Below are 16,609 nucleotides of genomic sequence, written 5' to 3' on the forward strand. Positions count from 1 at the left end.
ACCACAGGACACTGCCATCTGCTGACACTTTCGGCCCAGACTTTCTTGTGCGCATTGTGCACATACTTGTAAATACATGACTATTTTTGCAAATAGTATTGGAGCATTCCTGCTACAGATGTACTGAGAAATATTCCTTATTAAACGTTTATTATGTAACTGTCTATGTGATAGAATACATCAACATTCATAACATTCACTGCAGTGCATCTACTGTGGCCATACCCCAGTTATGCTACTAGTAAATGCAATATATTTTGAATGACAAACAGAGCACTGCTATTCTGTACATACACATTGCCAAGGTAAGTTCCATATTAATCTTTCTAGAGGCATTTTCTTAAATTATTGATAGGATTGGAGTTTTTTTCGACAAGTATATACTTTCCGTTTATGAGTGACAAAACACCCTACCATGTAGATGCACTGGCCACAACACACTATATACAAAAAGTTTTACTGAATGATAAAACAACGATATTTTTGTGTATCGTATTTTTTTCTGTTTGTTTGATGAGGTAGTTATTAAGAAAACAAATGACGTCAGTACATCCCAGATGCATTTTTTCATTACTAGTTTCTTTTTTATTTGGTTACAGAAAACACAGTATACAAAATAGTTTTTGTTGTGTATATTATTTTTTTCTGCTATTTTTTCAATACGATTAATCGAGATTCGGTGAGATAAAACACATACAATACATAGTTATTTCAGTGGTTCTGTTAAGCTTATTTTACCGGAAACGAAAGCTTTAGCATTACTCTTAGTTTTGCTTCGTGTAAATATGCACGCTATCATAAAGCCTAAACCATAAACAAATGTGATATACGAATAATATACAATATACATACATTTTTTTTACGAATCTAATAAGCACATATCCATTTTTAAAGCAAATTTCCGTCCACTTCCTCTTCCTCTCGTCACAATGTCATTAATCAGCCTCCTTCCCCTAATAGCTGCACATGGGGTCGGTCCTCGTCGACGGCGTGGAAGCAGCTGACGTCATACTGTCCCAGGAGAGTGCCATAAGGAACGCCAGCCTCGCAGACCTCTTGGCCGATTTCAGGACCTCTGTTATGGCGGCATCAGGGAACCTCGTGCCGGGAGATTTGGCCTTCTTGCCCTCTTTCCCGACCTTTGTCTCCAAAGTGATGGAAAATGCGATGGCGAATTGGGCTACTGTGGTCAGAATAGCGTGAGTGTTGAGGGGTTTGGCACGATAGGTATAGTGTGGTTCAGACATATAACTGTTTTGAGGATTAGCCTTCAAGATACAGACTAAAACGGCACCAATTCATTCGTTTATGTAGCTCTTATTCCTATCTTAAATGTATTATTTTCCCTTTTTATCTTTTTCTTATTTTCAACGCCTTTCTGTTTTCCACATCATAGCGAAGAACCTCTGTGTGAGAGCATGGCGTCAACGGAACAGGCCATGTCCAGTGTGCGCTTTGGCTCCGTCCTGCTGGTGAAGGTCCGCCGGCACCTGGCTCTCTGGGACCAGTATGTGGACTTCATTTGTGACATCGACGCCAGTGACCTCGACGACCTCCTGACCCAAGCGATGGAGGAGTTCGGATGGCCCGAAGATGTTGCTCAAGTAAAAACACGTTCTTACTTGATGTAGTTTAAAACCTATATAAACATTGGCTTATTGTTATGGGATTTCTGGTGTAGAAATTCTATGTGTGTTGGATAGGAATTCCTTTTACAATATATTCGTTTTGGGTCGCAGGTGTCGGGAGAGAAATATATGACAAACACTTCCCTTGACTGCCCTTTCGTCTTCAATCAGTCGAGACTCCTCCGCCAAGAGGTAAAGCAAACGAGACTTGTGACTCCGTCAAAAGATCATGCTCATGTCAAATTTTATTTTAATTAATACTTACAAGGATCTAGCCTGCCCAGTGTTCACTGCGGGATTCTGTTTTATATATAGAATAGAGTTATATTTATCCTAGTTACAACGAATGGAGTGTACCCGCCAGGTGGACGCCCTCGTGACGCGGTACATCCAGGACGAGGCAGCAAGGGCGCGTTTGCAGAGTTGTGTGAAGGACGCTGTCAACTCCACCGCCTGGCTGCAGCTCAGAGGGTGAGAAAGGGCGGGCAGTTTACAGGCCACTGTTTAACGTTTCTGTTGTATATGATTAACTGTTTATTGCGAAATGCACACATTTATGCGTTTTTTTAAGAATGTAGAAAGTCACTGTTGTTTACCCAGAGCTGTGTGAACTGAGATACGCGTATGTTCTATGACTGCAGTGTACTCAATACATATACACAAGCAATGTAGTTTCACTTTTACCACATTTGTACACTCCTAGAAAACAAAAACCGTACCCATAGAATCTCAGAAAGCAACATGGGAACAATACATTTATAACATAATAAACAGAGTAACATTTGTTAACTTACTGCACCAGGCTAATAAAGGCAGCAGGCGACGTCATGGCTCTGGGCCCCATCGGCAACCTGACGACGGCGCTCACCACGGCGCTCTCCAAACTCTCGGCCTCGTCGTCGACCCTGAGGGCGCTCAACTCCAGGCTGGCCGTCCGCGTCCCCTTCGCCAGCATCCTCGTCAGGGACTTCGAGGAAGAGCTCAACATGAGTGCTAAGATCGTGGCCATGATTAAGAACGATCTCTTGGTGGACGTTAACCGGGTGAGTCTGTGTTCTGGTCGGGTATTCATCGTTAACATGAAGGGAATAAGCACCACATACATATGTAAGTAAATCTCTCATTTATTTATTAATCTTTTAAAATTCAGGACTGTCCTTTGTTGTCCGTCTGTCATAAAATCACCATTTATGGTCCTTCCATCAGATCTACGGGACAGACTCGCACACCCTGGCAGCTCTTCTCACATCCGTGGATAACCTGAAGAAAGTAATACGGAAAAGAGGCGAAACAGGGACCAGCGGAATAGCCAAGAGAAACACTGATGACATGGAAGAGCTGTTCCAGGCCATTCAAGCCATGGGCGCTGACGTATTCTCGGAGAGAATTCTTCAGAATGTTAATCACACCTATTTGTTGGCTGAGGTACTTGAGACGCACTCTGTTTTAGATGGGAATAGATTTCTTTTGGGGAGAATATGTTTTATTAAATTTGCAATATATATTCACTACCTTAATGACAACTTGTTACCTGAAAGATCAAGAGATGATTACTGGATATCAGCTACAGAGTGGATGTAAGAAACTAGTGTCAGGGCTTTTGAAGACAACTCCAAATGCGGTTTTCCTGATGACACAATCCTTGACAGATTGACAGACTAAGAATTGAGGCGCTCTTGACATCCGACTGGCTGGCTCCAGTGACCACGTATATGACGGATGCCGTGTCAAGCTTATCAGATCTGAGTGAGCTTGGAGCTGTTATGGACATCAGCAAGGTGGGGCGTTTATTTTTCTTACTGCCGAAAAGCTTATTACTTATTTCTCCCTTGAAAGTCCTCTGTAGTTTATAGGTCGGATCGCCATTATTTGTTTTATCTATTCACAGATAATTTCTGGCGAAGTAGACCCCGTCAGTTTCCTAACAGGGTCGGTACAGCTGTTGCAGATGAAGATGTGGGAAAATCTCGGAAACAGGTGAAGCCCGATTATTTTCATACTGCAGTTCCTGTCATACTTAAGGTGTATATATAAGCATATAGGGTATGCATATAAAAAACTATATATGCATATACAGTCGATACAGCACTAGGTTAATACGCAAAGGTTTAGATTAAGCATTATTTTTCTTTTACGCCAAACTAGCTTCCTGGGCATCCTGAGGCAGGGCGCGGATATCATAGCGGGGTCGAAACTGGAGGACGACCTCATGCAAGTGGTCAAGGGCATTACGGGCCTGCAAGCTGCTAGCAACCTCGGCACTATGGACTTCACTAGTAGGCGTTGTTCCATGAACTCTGTTTTTTGCTTGTCTTATCATGGAAGCACATGATGCGTTTGAGACATTTAAGTGCATAACATTGCCATGGTCAAGTCACACAATAACATCATGAAGCCAGATTACACAATGCCTTCATGGAGTGTACATCGAGTATTGCAGTATTTACAGTATTTACAACATGCGTCACATCATGAATTCCAGTCTGATATCCTACATTAGCACCATCTACCATATACTTAATCAGACTTATTGAAATGTAAAAAAAATAACGTTTTATAAGACACTGCTTTAACAAATTTCCCCCAGTCCCCACCACGGCCTTGATCACCAACTGGACGGCCATGGCGAAGTACCTGACGGAGGAACTGGATGTAGAGGAGCTTGTGGTTGAGGCTCTCAGTCGCTCGGAACTGAATCTAATGGCGGTGAGTCACGACTGCTGCGGCGAGTGCTGTGGTAGTGCTGTGGTGTAGTGAGTTGTGATGACCTGTGGTGAGTGAGTTGAAGATTAAAAATGGAGAGAGAGAGAGGGAGAGAGAGAGAGAGAGAGAGAGAGAGAGAGAGAGAGAGAGAGAGAGAGAATGAAAAAAATGAGAGAATGAGAGAGAGTGAGGGAGTGATAGTGTGGGTGAGTGGGTGGGTGGGTGCTTACGTGGGTGGGTAAGTGAGTGAGTGAGTGAATGAGTAAGTGAGTGAGTGAGTGAGAGAGAGAGAGAGAGAGAGAGAGAGAGAGAGAGAGAGAGAGAGAGAGAGAGTGAGTGAGTGAGTGAGTGAGTGAGTGAGTGAGTGAGTGAGTGAGTGAGTGAGTGAGTGAGTGAGTGAGTGAGTGAGTGAGTGAGTGAGTGAGTGAGTGAGTGAGTGAGTGAGAGAGAGAGAGAGAGAGAGAGAGAGAGAGAGAGATACAAATAGATCGGAACCCTCCAAAAACACAATACCACACACAGGTCCTTTCCCTGGAGGACGTGACCCTAGAAGAGGTCATCTGCGAGGCCAGCCAGGTCATCCGCGTGGTGACCCTGGCCGCGGACAGCCCCGTGACCCCGGCCAACCTAAGTGCCTCCCTCTGCCACGCCAGCGACGCCGAGGCCCTGGCGGCGACGTTCCTGCAGCACCTCGACCTCGGGCCTCTCATCCAAACGGTGGGTTGGAGTCGCCCTCGGCACGGCGTCGCCCTCGGCACGGCGTCGCCTCGGTCGCAGATCTTCTTGAGAGAATGATGTAGAGCTCGGTCGGATCTGGTGATTTGATTTTTTTAGAGCCTTTAGATGGTGATGATGATTATTGTTAGGTTATGAAGATGATGGGCTTTAGGTTTTAGAGACGAATCAAGTTAATGGTTAGTGATAATGGTAGATGTTAGAGTTGCTTCTTAAACTTAAACTCGGTTTTAGAAATATGTAAAGGGATAGTTCATTTTTTTTATATCTATATATTTCGTCTTCTTTTTTCTTCTATTACGTCTTTTTCTTCCTCATTAACTTTTTCTTCTTCTTTTCTATTTCTTCTTTCTCTTCTCCTTTATCTTTTTCTTCTCCTCCTCCTTTCTTTTCATATCTACCTTTCTTTCATCTGCTGCCCATCTGCCCCCAACAGCTGACGAAGTTCGGCATCAACGCCACCCTTGCCTCCCGGGGAACGAGCCTCGACCAGCTCGTCAAGGACATGGCGGCGCTGAGCACGATGTCCAAGAGTCTGCCCAACATGGCCTCCACCTTCAGCGCCCTCCACGGTATCATGAAGACCCTCAGGCAGGACGCGGCGGAGCTGAATCAGCAGGAAAGCCATGCTGCTCTCCTCGGCAACAGCACGACGGGATCGGTGCTGGGTGATCTGTCATGTAGGTCGATGCTGTGTTGTTCAGCGTAAAAGTTGCTCGGGGAACCTCGTCTGGGTGAAGGAAAAGAGTGATTTTTTCTCAGTTATGGTCTTTAATCGTTCTAGATTCGTAGTTATCAGATTCGATTTAATTATGCATCCTAATTATCCTAATCATGTTCCATGATGATTTTAATCATGACGATTACCGAAATCATGCATCACTATAATCAGAACCACACAAACCAACCACCACCATCACTACGCTCACCACAGCCACACAACCCAGCCCCCACCATCACCACCGCATTCACCCCTACCACCATAACCACCACACACGCCACAGCCAGACATTCACCACAACTCACCCACTTCAGCCCCGAAATTCCTGGAGCGAGCCGGCGAGGTGCTGTGCGGGCGGCCTCTGCGCCTCGTGCCCGATACCCTGGGCGTGCTCTTCGCCGACGAGAAGAAGAAACCGCGGCGGCCAAGCAGTGAGTAGATGGCGGGTGTTTTTTTTTGCGTTTTGTTTCTTAAATTAAAATTGGGTTTGGATGTTTTACTTTTTTCCTTTTTATTTGTATTGTTTTTTTTTTGTATTTTTTTTTATAGTTATGTTTTCTTAATTTCAGTATTTGTATTTTTTCTATATTTCAGTGTTTATAATTTCGTTATTTGAATATTTGTATTTTCTGCATTTCGATCTTTGCATTATCGTTTCATCTTTTAAATTGTTTATCATTTATCTTTTACTGTTTATTATTAAACTATGTGTATCTATTATTTGCCTGTTTAAACGGTTTATTTATTCTTTATGCCTATAATTATGTTATTTTTCATGCATTTGTTCATGTCAAAAACAGGAAATGGGCGTCAGGAGCAGAGTTTATTGTGATGAGTTTAGCAAACGGTAAAAATGGGAATAAATATTAAAATGATAGAAATGCATTTGACGCGTTTCTATTACATTTTCATCATTAAATACCTGATGGAGGAATTAATCGAAACGCGTGAAATACTGTTCCTCACCAACCTCCTTCCACCTTCACCCCTTCTTTCCCCTTTTCCCCCCCACCACTCCTCCTTCCTCCCCCTCCCCCTACTTCCCCCCTCCTCCTTCCCCCTATTCCCCTTCCTTCTTACTCCCCCCTTCCGCCTACCCCCTCCTCCCCCTATCTCTCCCCCTCATCCTCCTTCCCCCCTCCTCCTTCCTCTCCCCTACCTACCTTCCCCCTCCTCCTTCCCCCTACCTCCCACTCCTCCCTTCCTTCCTTCCCCACCTCCCCCTCCACCTACATGCAAAGCCTATTTCTCACCCCCCCCCCCCGCGTCTAAACCACGGCTCTCCCTCTGCCCCCCCCGCAGACACGAGCGACATCTGCACCAGACTGTACGACGAACTGGAGGCGCTGCCGGGGGGGAAGCTCATCCTGCACTTCGTCAAGCCGCTTCTCATTGGCAAGATTTACTTCACGCCCGATAACGCCATCACGCGCAAGATTATCGAGCAGGTGTGGTTTCGGGATTTTTTTTAATGACATTATGATTATCATTATCATCTCCATTAGTATCACTTTAATGATAAAAATAATAATAGCGATTATTATTATTATTATTATTATTATTATTATTATTATTATTATTATTATTATTATTACTATTATTATCATTGTCACTATTGTTAATGTGAAATTTGTAAACAGAATGAGCCGGAAAGGGATTCGTGTAGTACGAAGTGCATGTTTTGTAAATTAATCATGGTGAATTAGCAAGCATCATAACCGTGGAATACATGTATGTGATGTTTATATATATATATATATATATATATATATATATATATATATATATATATATATATATATATATATACATGCATATATATATATATATATATATATATATATATATATATATATATATATATATATATATATATGTGTGTGTGTGTGTGTGTGTGTGTGTGTGTGTGTGTGTGTGTGTGTGTGTGTGCGTATTTTTCGTATTCATGAAGGTGAAATTTGAAGACGTGAAATGAACGCACAAGTAGTATTTCGATGATTTAAATCCATTACAGAGGCATTTGCAAACACAAGCTTTTCTCCAAATACAAGCGTAAGCAACAGCTTTTAAGCAAATCTACAGAAGCCATTTAATCCTGATCATGACACCGTCTTCATCCAACGCCACCTTTCAGCTTTAAAAACAGCGAAAGCGCTTGCATTTTCAGGCCAACGAGACCTTCGTCAGCGTAGCGAGCCAGAGGGCGGCTCTCAGGCAGCTTCGGGAAGGCACGCGGAACCTTACTGCTCTCAACTTTAAGTCTGAGGACCTCCAGGTATTGTGGTTATTTTATAGGCCTTCTTTTGAGAATCCATCTGTTTTCATCTGCCCTTCTTCTTTTTTATTTTTTCCTATCTTTATGTACACTTGCTTCTTTATCTTCGTTTACTCTTTTTCTTGTAATGCTGTTTTATTTGTTTATCTGTGTTATTTTCCTTATTCTTTTTTTTTTCTTCTTCCCTTACTCTTTCTTTTTTCTTGTCTTCAAGTTTTCCGTTTTCTTTTTTTTATTCTTCAATCTGTTTTAATTTTTTTCTCTCCTGCTTCCTTTCTACTTTAACTTCCCCTTTCCGGGTTATTTTTTTTTTCGTTTTCCCTTTACAAATATTTATTCATGATTTAATAAATGCAGAGAAAGGTTGATTCCTCTATAATGCGAGAGGGATTCGTGTTTAAGGATGACTGTGTAAAGAAAGACGGATATCTTTATAACGAAAGGAGGTTTCTGGACAAGGAAAGAGGGATGTGGAAGGAAAGAAGGGCGCCTGTATAAGGGAAGAGGGATGGTTGTGTTAATGAGGGATGGGATATCTGAATAAGGAAAGGAGGATACCTGTATAAACAACGAGAAATCCCTGTGCAAGGGAAGAGTCTGTATAAAGAAAAGGGAATAGCTGTATAAAGAAGTAGGGGTATTTGTATAAGGGAAGAGGAATAAGTGAGTAAAGAAAGAAGGATGTCTATAGAAAGAAAAGAGGGATTTCTGCCTGAGGGAAGGATGGTGACTTTATAAAGAAAGAAAGGTGACTGTAGGAACAGAAGGCTTCATGTCTAAGGCACAAGGGATGACTGTATAATCTCTCGACAGAAACTGGAGGAGGCGCTGTCGATGCCCTGGGTGAAGGGGATAATGGCGCAGTTCCTTCCGGAGGCTTTGGCTCTTCAGGCAGACGGCGACCTTGACGAAGTCGCTCCTCGCCTTCAGGACGCCATCAACTTGGTGACGGTCAGTTCTGATTCTTTGGATTTTATCTTTTTCTGATTTTGTGTGTTTGTGTACTTGTCTGTCAGTCGTTTCCCCTATGCTGTTCGAACTCTCTTTTTCTCTCTCTTTCTCTTTCTTCTCTCCCTCTGAAACACGGCCTGTATCATGCAGCTAATCTTTCCCTGCCAGCACTAACCATAGCCTTTCATCTGCCGACAGGAGTTCCCCGATATTCTGGACATCGGGGAGAAGCTGATGTCCTGCATGAATCTGCAAAGGTTCCAGGCCGTTGCCAGCGAAGACGATATGCTCAGGGAAGCTAACTTGGTGGTCGACACGTTCGGGTTCCTTGCGGGTAAGAAAACCGGGTAGCATCGAGTATATTTAGAGTAATACGTTTGATGGCCTATAAAACACACGGGCATGTTAGATGCATCCTCATTTCAACAAGGCATATTCAGGAGAAAGAAAGGCCTCCACCTTCGGATATACGACAGGGGGTATTTTTTTTAGCCATTTATTTATTTATTTATTTATTCATTCATTACATGTTCTACTTGGTGTATAGGCGTTGTGTTCGAAGGCGTAGGAAAGACGGGAGACACTGACGAGACGGTTCCTGCAAAACTCAAGTACGCCATACGAGTTGACTACGAGAAAACTCCGTCGACTTTCAACTTAGGGCCAAGGTAAGCATGCTTGGCCATATCAAAACACACAATTCCACTCTAATCCTCACCGCGCCATCTATAACTAAGCAAGTTCATCTTACTGACAGGTACTGGCGGCCAGGACCTTATTCCAACATGGCGGTGCACATGCGGTACCATCAGGGATTCCTTCTGCTGCAGGAGATGATGGACAGCGCCATCCTCAGACTGCAGTACTGGACCAACAATCCTCAGGACGCAGAGTCGGTGCCAAGGGCGAAGAGGCAGGCAACAGCGACGAGTGTGAGCGACGAAGAGAGAGACATGTTGCTGAATCTTCCCGTGTACACCAAGCAACAGCCGTACCCTTGCTACGAAAAGGATGAGTTAGTGTTGTTGAGTTTAGTCTAAATAGAAGAAAGGTATGAATGAGAACGAATAATTGCACGGTACAAGAGGATTATCTGGCGTTTTGATTAAATGTTCATCTGGAATACAGTTATGATTAAAGCGCGTCTAATACATCTCTTGCACTGTGAAGTTATTCATTTTCATTCGTGTCTTTGTCTATATCTTGTTTCTAAGCACCTTGACTTTCGTTCAGATGATCTTCATGAAAATGCTGAAAGTAGGAAGTTTAGAATCAAACATGAAATGTACGCGTCCTCTTGGTTTCCACCTGCCAGGTTCCTCGTGATGATGAACGAATCCCCTGTGATGAGTCTGGTCTTTTCCTTCGTGGTCTTTACCGTCTACGTCGTGTTCCTGATTCGACACCTCATCCAGGAACGGCAGTCCAGGAACAAACAGGTAGATTCGTGGTTTCAATAGTACTCTCAGTATTGACACTCTAAACTCACATATTCCTTTCTGCGGTACCTTTTCTTTAATCCCCAACCCTTCGCCTCATGGACTTTACAGTAAGGTTCATCTGCGTTTGTTCCACGAATTACTGGAGTTCGAAACATGGTCAAGAAAGGTTATATGTTTAGATGGCAAACATATAAATACCAGATGAATGAGAGTGACTTGCCTAACCTTTCCCTACTTCGAAGAGAATACTGTACATTTAGAGATTCGTTGTTTTCAGAAATATGGGCCCTTTTCCTCTTTGAGATACGGATATTGTACTGATAGATAGATATAAATCAAAGGCCATACAAATACATACACACGCAGGCACGCGCGCACACATGCACACACACACACACACACACACACACACACACACACACACACACACACACACACACACACACACACACACACACACACACACACACACACACACACACACACACACACACACACACACGCCATGCTAATCCTATGACACGCCCCCCCCCCCACCAAAAAAAGAGATTAAAAGAAAAGTAAATAAGTGAATAAATAGATAGATAGATGGATAGATAGATATATAGATGAATAGATATATACATAGATGAATAAATGAATAGATAAATGAATTAATAAATTAATAGATACATAAATCAATAAAATAAAATGAAGGAAAATAAAATGAAATTATTGTAATAACACCATACTTTATAAATAAATAATAAATGCATGAATGAATAAATAAATTAATTAATAGATAATAACATTATGATAATAACACCCATAATTCCCCTCGACCTGGAGGCATAGACAGACAAATTAAATAAATAGCTAGACATATCCAAAAAAAAAAAACACACACACACAAACAAACCCACAAGACAAATAAATAAACCTAAAATAGAATAGCATAGCATAATACCAACAACTGCCCCCCCTCGACCCCCTAGGTGCAGGAGGTGATGGGGCTGCGCGCGTGGGTTGACCTGCTCGCCTGGCTGTTCTTCTCGGTGCTGCTGCTGCTGGTTCTGCTGCTGGTCCTGGCGCTGCTGATCAAGCTGGGCAACCTCCAGCCCAAAGCGGAGTTCGGCGTCCTGCTTGCCTTCCTGCTGAGCTACGGTGTCAGCATCGTGTCCTTCTGGTGAGATGTGCTTTTGGGGATACGTTCGGAGCGACTGGAATGGGGGCCACGTTCTGAGCGACTGGAATGGGGGCCACGTTCTGAGCGACTGGATTGGGGGCCACGTTCTGAGCGACTGGAATGGGGGCCTCGTTCTGAGCGACTGGAATGGGGGCCACGTTCTGAGCGACTGGAATGGGGGCCACGGGATAAGGGATTGGAATGGGGGCCACTTGCGTGTGTGTGTGTGTGTGTGTGTGTGTGTGTGTGTGTGTGTGTGTGTGTGTGTGTGTGTGTGTGTGTGTGTGTGTGTGTGTGTGTGTGTGTGCGTGCGTGCGTGCGTGTGTTTTATTGTGTGTGTGTGTGTGAATACAGATAAATAGGTAGACAGACAGACAGACAAATATCTAGATATAGGGATAGACATTACATACAATCATACAAATGTGTATATCGATGGCATAAATAAAGGCTCTGTCAACCACATGCTCACATGAACTAACGACACGCCCCTACCCGTCTCAGTTACCTGGTGTCCTGCGTCGTCCCCGGAGCTATCCTGGGCGTGTTCGTGGGCGTGATGGCTCTGCTGGTGTTCAACGTCCCCTTCATAAGCATCTCCGTCGTGCACGCCCACACGCCCTTGTACACCATGCTCATTTCGGTGGGTGACGGGTGGTGGGGGCCAAGGGGCAGGGGGGAGGGGGTGAAGGCGGGGTGGTGGAGGAGATGGGAGGGGAAGGGGTAGGTGGGAGGGGGTGGAGGAGAGGAAGGAGAAGGGGAGGGGAGGTGGTAGCTGGTGGTGGCCAGAGAATGAATAGGAGGAATAGAAGAAAGGGGAAAATATAGGGAAGCATAATAAGGGAAGAGGAAAGAAGGAACTGAAGAACACAGAGAAAGGAAGGGAAGATTAAAAGATTAAGCTGAGTGGTAGAAGAGAGGAAAGGAAGGGAGAGTATGGGAGGGAGAGGAAAGGACCGAAAAAAGGGTGGATAAACAACACAAAGAAAGTAACATTACTAAAGTTGTTGTTATATTCCAAATCATTAAAGCAACGGCCATTAACTGTATCACTATGCACAAAAAAACTCATCAAACTCATTATACTTATGCTCCTTCTCCTTTCCAGTGTTTGCTGCCCCCATCGGCCTTTGGCTTCGGCTTCCGCGTAATCTGCCAGTACGAATTACTTCAAACCGGAGCGACGTTTGCCAACCTGTGGACGCCGCCACTCAGAGGTGAGCAGACACTGGGATGAGGGATGACTGCATTAATTTGATGAACACTGAATTAATAGGAATAAGTAAGATAAGATTAATACTGAACTAATAAGAAAGCATTATATGAAGTCCGCAGGCATAAAATGAGCTTTGAATTAATGAGAATGTAATGGACTCTGCATTTATAAGATGAACAGTGAACAAATAAGACATATAGTCTAAAAACCTATAAAAGAAGAAAGAACTAATAAGTACTAGTAAGATGGAATCTGAATTAATAAAAAGGACTCTTGAGTTGATGAGAATAAATAAGAAGGACTGTAGGTTAAGATAAACCTTGTGATGCAATTTGACATCATCAGTTAATCTTGATATGTGAAGTCAGCAATTAATATTATGTGTTTTGAAGGTAGAGATTAATAAGATGAAGTTTACGACACAAACTATTAAAGTGAACTTTGAACTTTGACACCAAACTGTAAATTAAGAGATGAAATTCAACTCCAAGAAGGCGAATTTTGACACCAAAGATTAATAAGATGTGACATCGTAGGTCAGGCCAACAATTTTCTCCTTGTAGACTAACTAATAAAACATTTTTTTAAAATCTCAGACACAGATATGACTCTGGGACTGGCCATTGTGATGCTGCTGGCGGACACTCTCATCTTCTTCGTGTTGGCTGTCATCATCTCCATCCTAAAGAACGGTAAGTGTGATGATTATAAGATGTGAAGTGTTCTGAAAAATGGAGAAGGGAAAATTGTAAGTTCATATTTATTTATGTATAAAATGTTGTGAGAAATGTAGTAAGGAAGCATATTTTTTTGTTTTTATGTGTGAAAATGTAAAAGGGAAAATTATAGGTGATTTATTATTTATGTGCTGTGAGAAACAGTGAATAGTATAAAAGTTTGTAGTTTGTGTGATGTGAAATGTACTGGAATATGTAGAAGGGAAAATTATGTTTTTGATTAATAATAGGCTATAAGAAATGAAAAAAATAACCATTTAAATATTTGGAGTTTGTGTTATGTGAAATCAAGCAAGCTTATAAATATTCTCAATTTGCATCGTATGGTTTGAAATGTAGTGAAAACCGTTTTTTTTTTTTTTTTTTTTTTTTTACGAAACCAAATGTAAAATGGAAACGTATAAGCATTTAAGATCTGCATAATGTACTGAACAACCTAGTATGGAAGCCTTTACTGTATTTATATATTTGATTGGTGATTTCATTATTATGGTGAGGTAACTGGTACCGAACAAATTTTTACTTGTTCGTTGTCTGTCGTATTCTTATTGAAATCGAAGATAGACATCGCCAATGGATAAAAATGAGAAATTAGGTACACGTATCACTTTCAATAGTTCATGACAGTGATATTGCAAATTAAAAGGTGGGAAAACAGCGTTGAAATAATGCGAGGAGCACTTGATTATCATCATCATCATCTTCATCATAATCATCATTATTATTATTACTATCATTGTCATTATTATTGTAATTGATATTAATATTAATATAATTGTTATTATTATTATTATTATTATCATTATTATTATTATTATTATTATTATTATTATTATTATTATCATTATTGTTATTGTTGTTGATGTTATTATTATTATTATTATTATTATTATTATTGTTACTGCTAGTGTTATTATTATCATCAACATGATCATCATTATCATTATCACTATTTATTATTATCATTATTATTATAATTAATATTATTATTATTATTATTATTATTATTATTATCATTATTATTATCATTATTGTCATTGTTGTTGGTTTGTTGTTGTTATTATCATTATTATCATCATCACTGTCATTATTATTATTATCATTATCCTTATCATTATCATCATCATTATCATTGTTAGTATTATCATTATTATTATCATCATCATCATCATCATCATTATTATTGTTATTATTGTTATTATTATTATTATTATTATTATTATTATTATTATTATTAATTTATCATAATCATTATTATTGTGCTTATTTTCGTTATCATTACAATTACCATCCGTATCATCATGGGAGTTATACATACACATCTTTATTCATAAATGTGCCAAGAACCGCGTATTGAACCCTCTCGTACAAGCTATCAAGCAAGAGAGCAAGAAAGCAGATAAGCACTCCACTATTCATCCCCGAGTTTGGCACTTGTTGCAGGCACTCTCCGGTCCCTGGCGACGGGGGGGCGTCCGCCGCTGCTCCACCAAGCCTCCTTCTCGGACAAGGCCTCCCTCAAACGCTCCAACGATTTCACTTTCAACATCTTCCATGGTAGATCATGGCGGGAAAAGCATCGTGGTTGCTGTGTTTTTTTTTATTGGAATTAATCTTTAGCTTGCGAGGTTGTGGGACGTCTAATACGGTCGCCGCATGTCGTGAATGTTTGGATGTGATTCGTGCATGAGTCTGTAACTTTAACGTTTGTTACAGAACGGACGTGACTGCAAGTATACTAACATCTGTACTACTAAAATAAAAGCATAGCTGCATTCTCTGTACAGAAAAAAGCTTTTCTAACCCAACTAACTATCTCTGCTTCCCTGCTAGCCTCCTGCTGCCGCTGCTCGCAAAGCAAGGTCGCACCGGCTGATACTGAACCGGTCTTTAAGAAAAGTAAGATATAGTGTTTAGAAATTGTATAATACAGTGCTCTTCTATTTTTTGCGTGTGGTACCTACATCAGATTATGGCTCTTACTAAATCTCGTCCACTTTAAGTTGGACTGCCTGACCAGGATGTATAGCATTGATATAATACATTAGTGTTTTTTTGTTCTACCCTTGACATAATATGTCGTAATTAGTATTTTTTAACGCCAGTGACGAATATGCATATACAGGGCACATGTGTTTTTAAATTTCCTATCCACCCTTGTTTGCACATCAGTTTTCCTATCAGCAAATAGCGGTGGAACGAACCTTGGCAAACGAAAGCAAAAGTAAGGCCGTGTCACCTTCCTTGTCCCTCCTGCAGAGGACACAGTCCACCCCTTGGACGTCGACCCCGGCCTCAAGCAGAGCTTCAAGAAGGGCCTCAGCATCGTGGGTCTCCGAAGGATCTACGAGAACCGCGGCGCCTCCAAGGTGGCCGTCGACAACCTCAACCTCGAGCTGTACGAGGGCCAGATCATGGCACTCCTCGGCCACAACGGCGCTGGAAAAACAACAGTCATGTGAGTTTCATGGGGTATAGGGCTATGGCTGAACTGATGACGAACAGCTTGGACGCTTTCGTTTTTGTTCTCTGCATGTTTTTCTTGTACTCTGATAGTGAATCATGATTTTCTAGAAATGCCAAAATAAGAAGTAGCATCTTCTATGTTTCTTTGATCCCGGACGCATGCAAAACGCCACCGCTTTTCTTTGGCAGCTCGATGATCACTCGGGAGCTGCGCCAGACCGCGGGCAACATCTCAGTGTACGGCCACGATATCCGCACCTCCTGGGACAAGGCCAGGAAGCTGATGGGAATGTGCCCCCAGAAGGCCGTCCTGTTCCCGCTCATGACGGTGCGGGAGACGCTCGCCTATTACACCCGGTTGAAGGGCACCGCAGCCGACCAGACCGACGCGGAAGTCAACTCGTGAGTAATTCGGAATTCCAGAACACAAGACGAAATGTGCGAAAGAGTGTTTGTTTATTAAGCGTGTGTGTAAGACATAACTGGATAGAAACTTTAAGGGAAATAGTACGGCGTTACGTTTCGTGTGACAAAGACACATCAGCCCGCATCCTCTTCTTCTAATGAGGA

At 42.0% G+C, this 16,609-nt stretch overlaps 1 protein-coding gene across 2 annotated transcripts in view; it reads left to right on the top strand.

Moving 5' to 3' along the window:
• Nucleotides 1-16,609, top strand: part of LOC119598585 — a 101,431-nt gene that overhangs the window by 70,106 nt on the left and 14,716 nt on the right. Inside the window, exons 42-68 of one of the 2 annotated variants that reach the window (XM_037948232.1) lie at nucleotides 961-1,199; nucleotides 1,397-1,604; nucleotides 1,740-1,820; nucleotides 1,993-2,099; nucleotides 2,431-2,671; nucleotides 2,835-3,053; nucleotides 3,278-3,406; nucleotides 3,517-3,605; nucleotides 3,774-3,904; nucleotides 4,216-4,334; nucleotides 4,854-5,048; nucleotides 5,503-5,746; nucleotides 6,102-6,218; nucleotides 7,090-7,235; nucleotides 7,955-8,062; nucleotides 8,876-9,013; nucleotides 9,212-9,347; nucleotides 9,561-9,681; nucleotides 9,771-10,028; nucleotides 10,329-10,452; nucleotides 11,430-11,620; nucleotides 12,125-12,263; nucleotides 12,729-12,837; nucleotides 13,433-13,528; nucleotides 15,017-15,130; nucleotides 15,833-16,031; nucleotides 16,229-16,441. In XM_037948232.1, the coding sequence (XP_037804160.1) occupies nucleotides 961-1,199; nucleotides 1,397-1,604; nucleotides 1,740-1,820; nucleotides 1,993-2,099; nucleotides 2,431-2,671; nucleotides 2,835-3,053; nucleotides 3,278-3,406; nucleotides 3,517-3,605; nucleotides 3,774-3,904; nucleotides 4,216-4,334; nucleotides 4,854-5,048; nucleotides 5,503-5,746; nucleotides 6,102-6,218; nucleotides 7,090-7,235; nucleotides 7,955-8,062; nucleotides 8,876-9,013; nucleotides 9,212-9,347; nucleotides 9,561-9,681; nucleotides 9,771-10,028; nucleotides 10,329-10,452; nucleotides 11,430-11,620; nucleotides 12,125-12,263; nucleotides 12,729-12,837; nucleotides 13,433-13,528; nucleotides 15,017-15,130; nucleotides 15,833-16,031; nucleotides 16,229-16,441 (4,211 nt within the window). The remainder of the gene's footprint in view (nucleotides 1-960; nucleotides 1,200-1,396; nucleotides 1,605-1,739; nucleotides 1,821-1,992; nucleotides 2,100-2,430; nucleotides 2,672-2,834; nucleotides 3,054-3,277; nucleotides 3,407-3,516; nucleotides 3,606-3,773; nucleotides 3,905-4,215; nucleotides 4,335-4,853; nucleotides 5,049-5,502; nucleotides 5,747-6,101; nucleotides 6,219-7,089; nucleotides 7,236-7,954; nucleotides 8,063-8,875; nucleotides 9,014-9,211; nucleotides 9,348-9,560; nucleotides 9,682-9,770; nucleotides 10,029-10,328; nucleotides 10,453-11,429; nucleotides 11,621-12,124; nucleotides 12,264-12,728; nucleotides 12,838-13,432; nucleotides 13,529-15,016; nucleotides 15,131-15,832; nucleotides 16,032-16,228; nucleotides 16,442-16,609) is intronic. The other variant, XM_037948233.1, reaches the window with a different exon arrangement.

The sequence above is a fragment of the Penaeus monodon genome, chromosome 41 (genome assembly GCF_015228065.2).
Source record: "Penaeus monodon isolate SGIC_2016 chromosome 41, NSTDA_Pmon_1, whole genome shotgun sequence".
NCBI classification, from domain to species: domain Eukaryota; kingdom Metazoa; phylum Arthropoda; class Malacostraca; order Decapoda; family Penaeidae; genus Penaeus; species Penaeus monodon.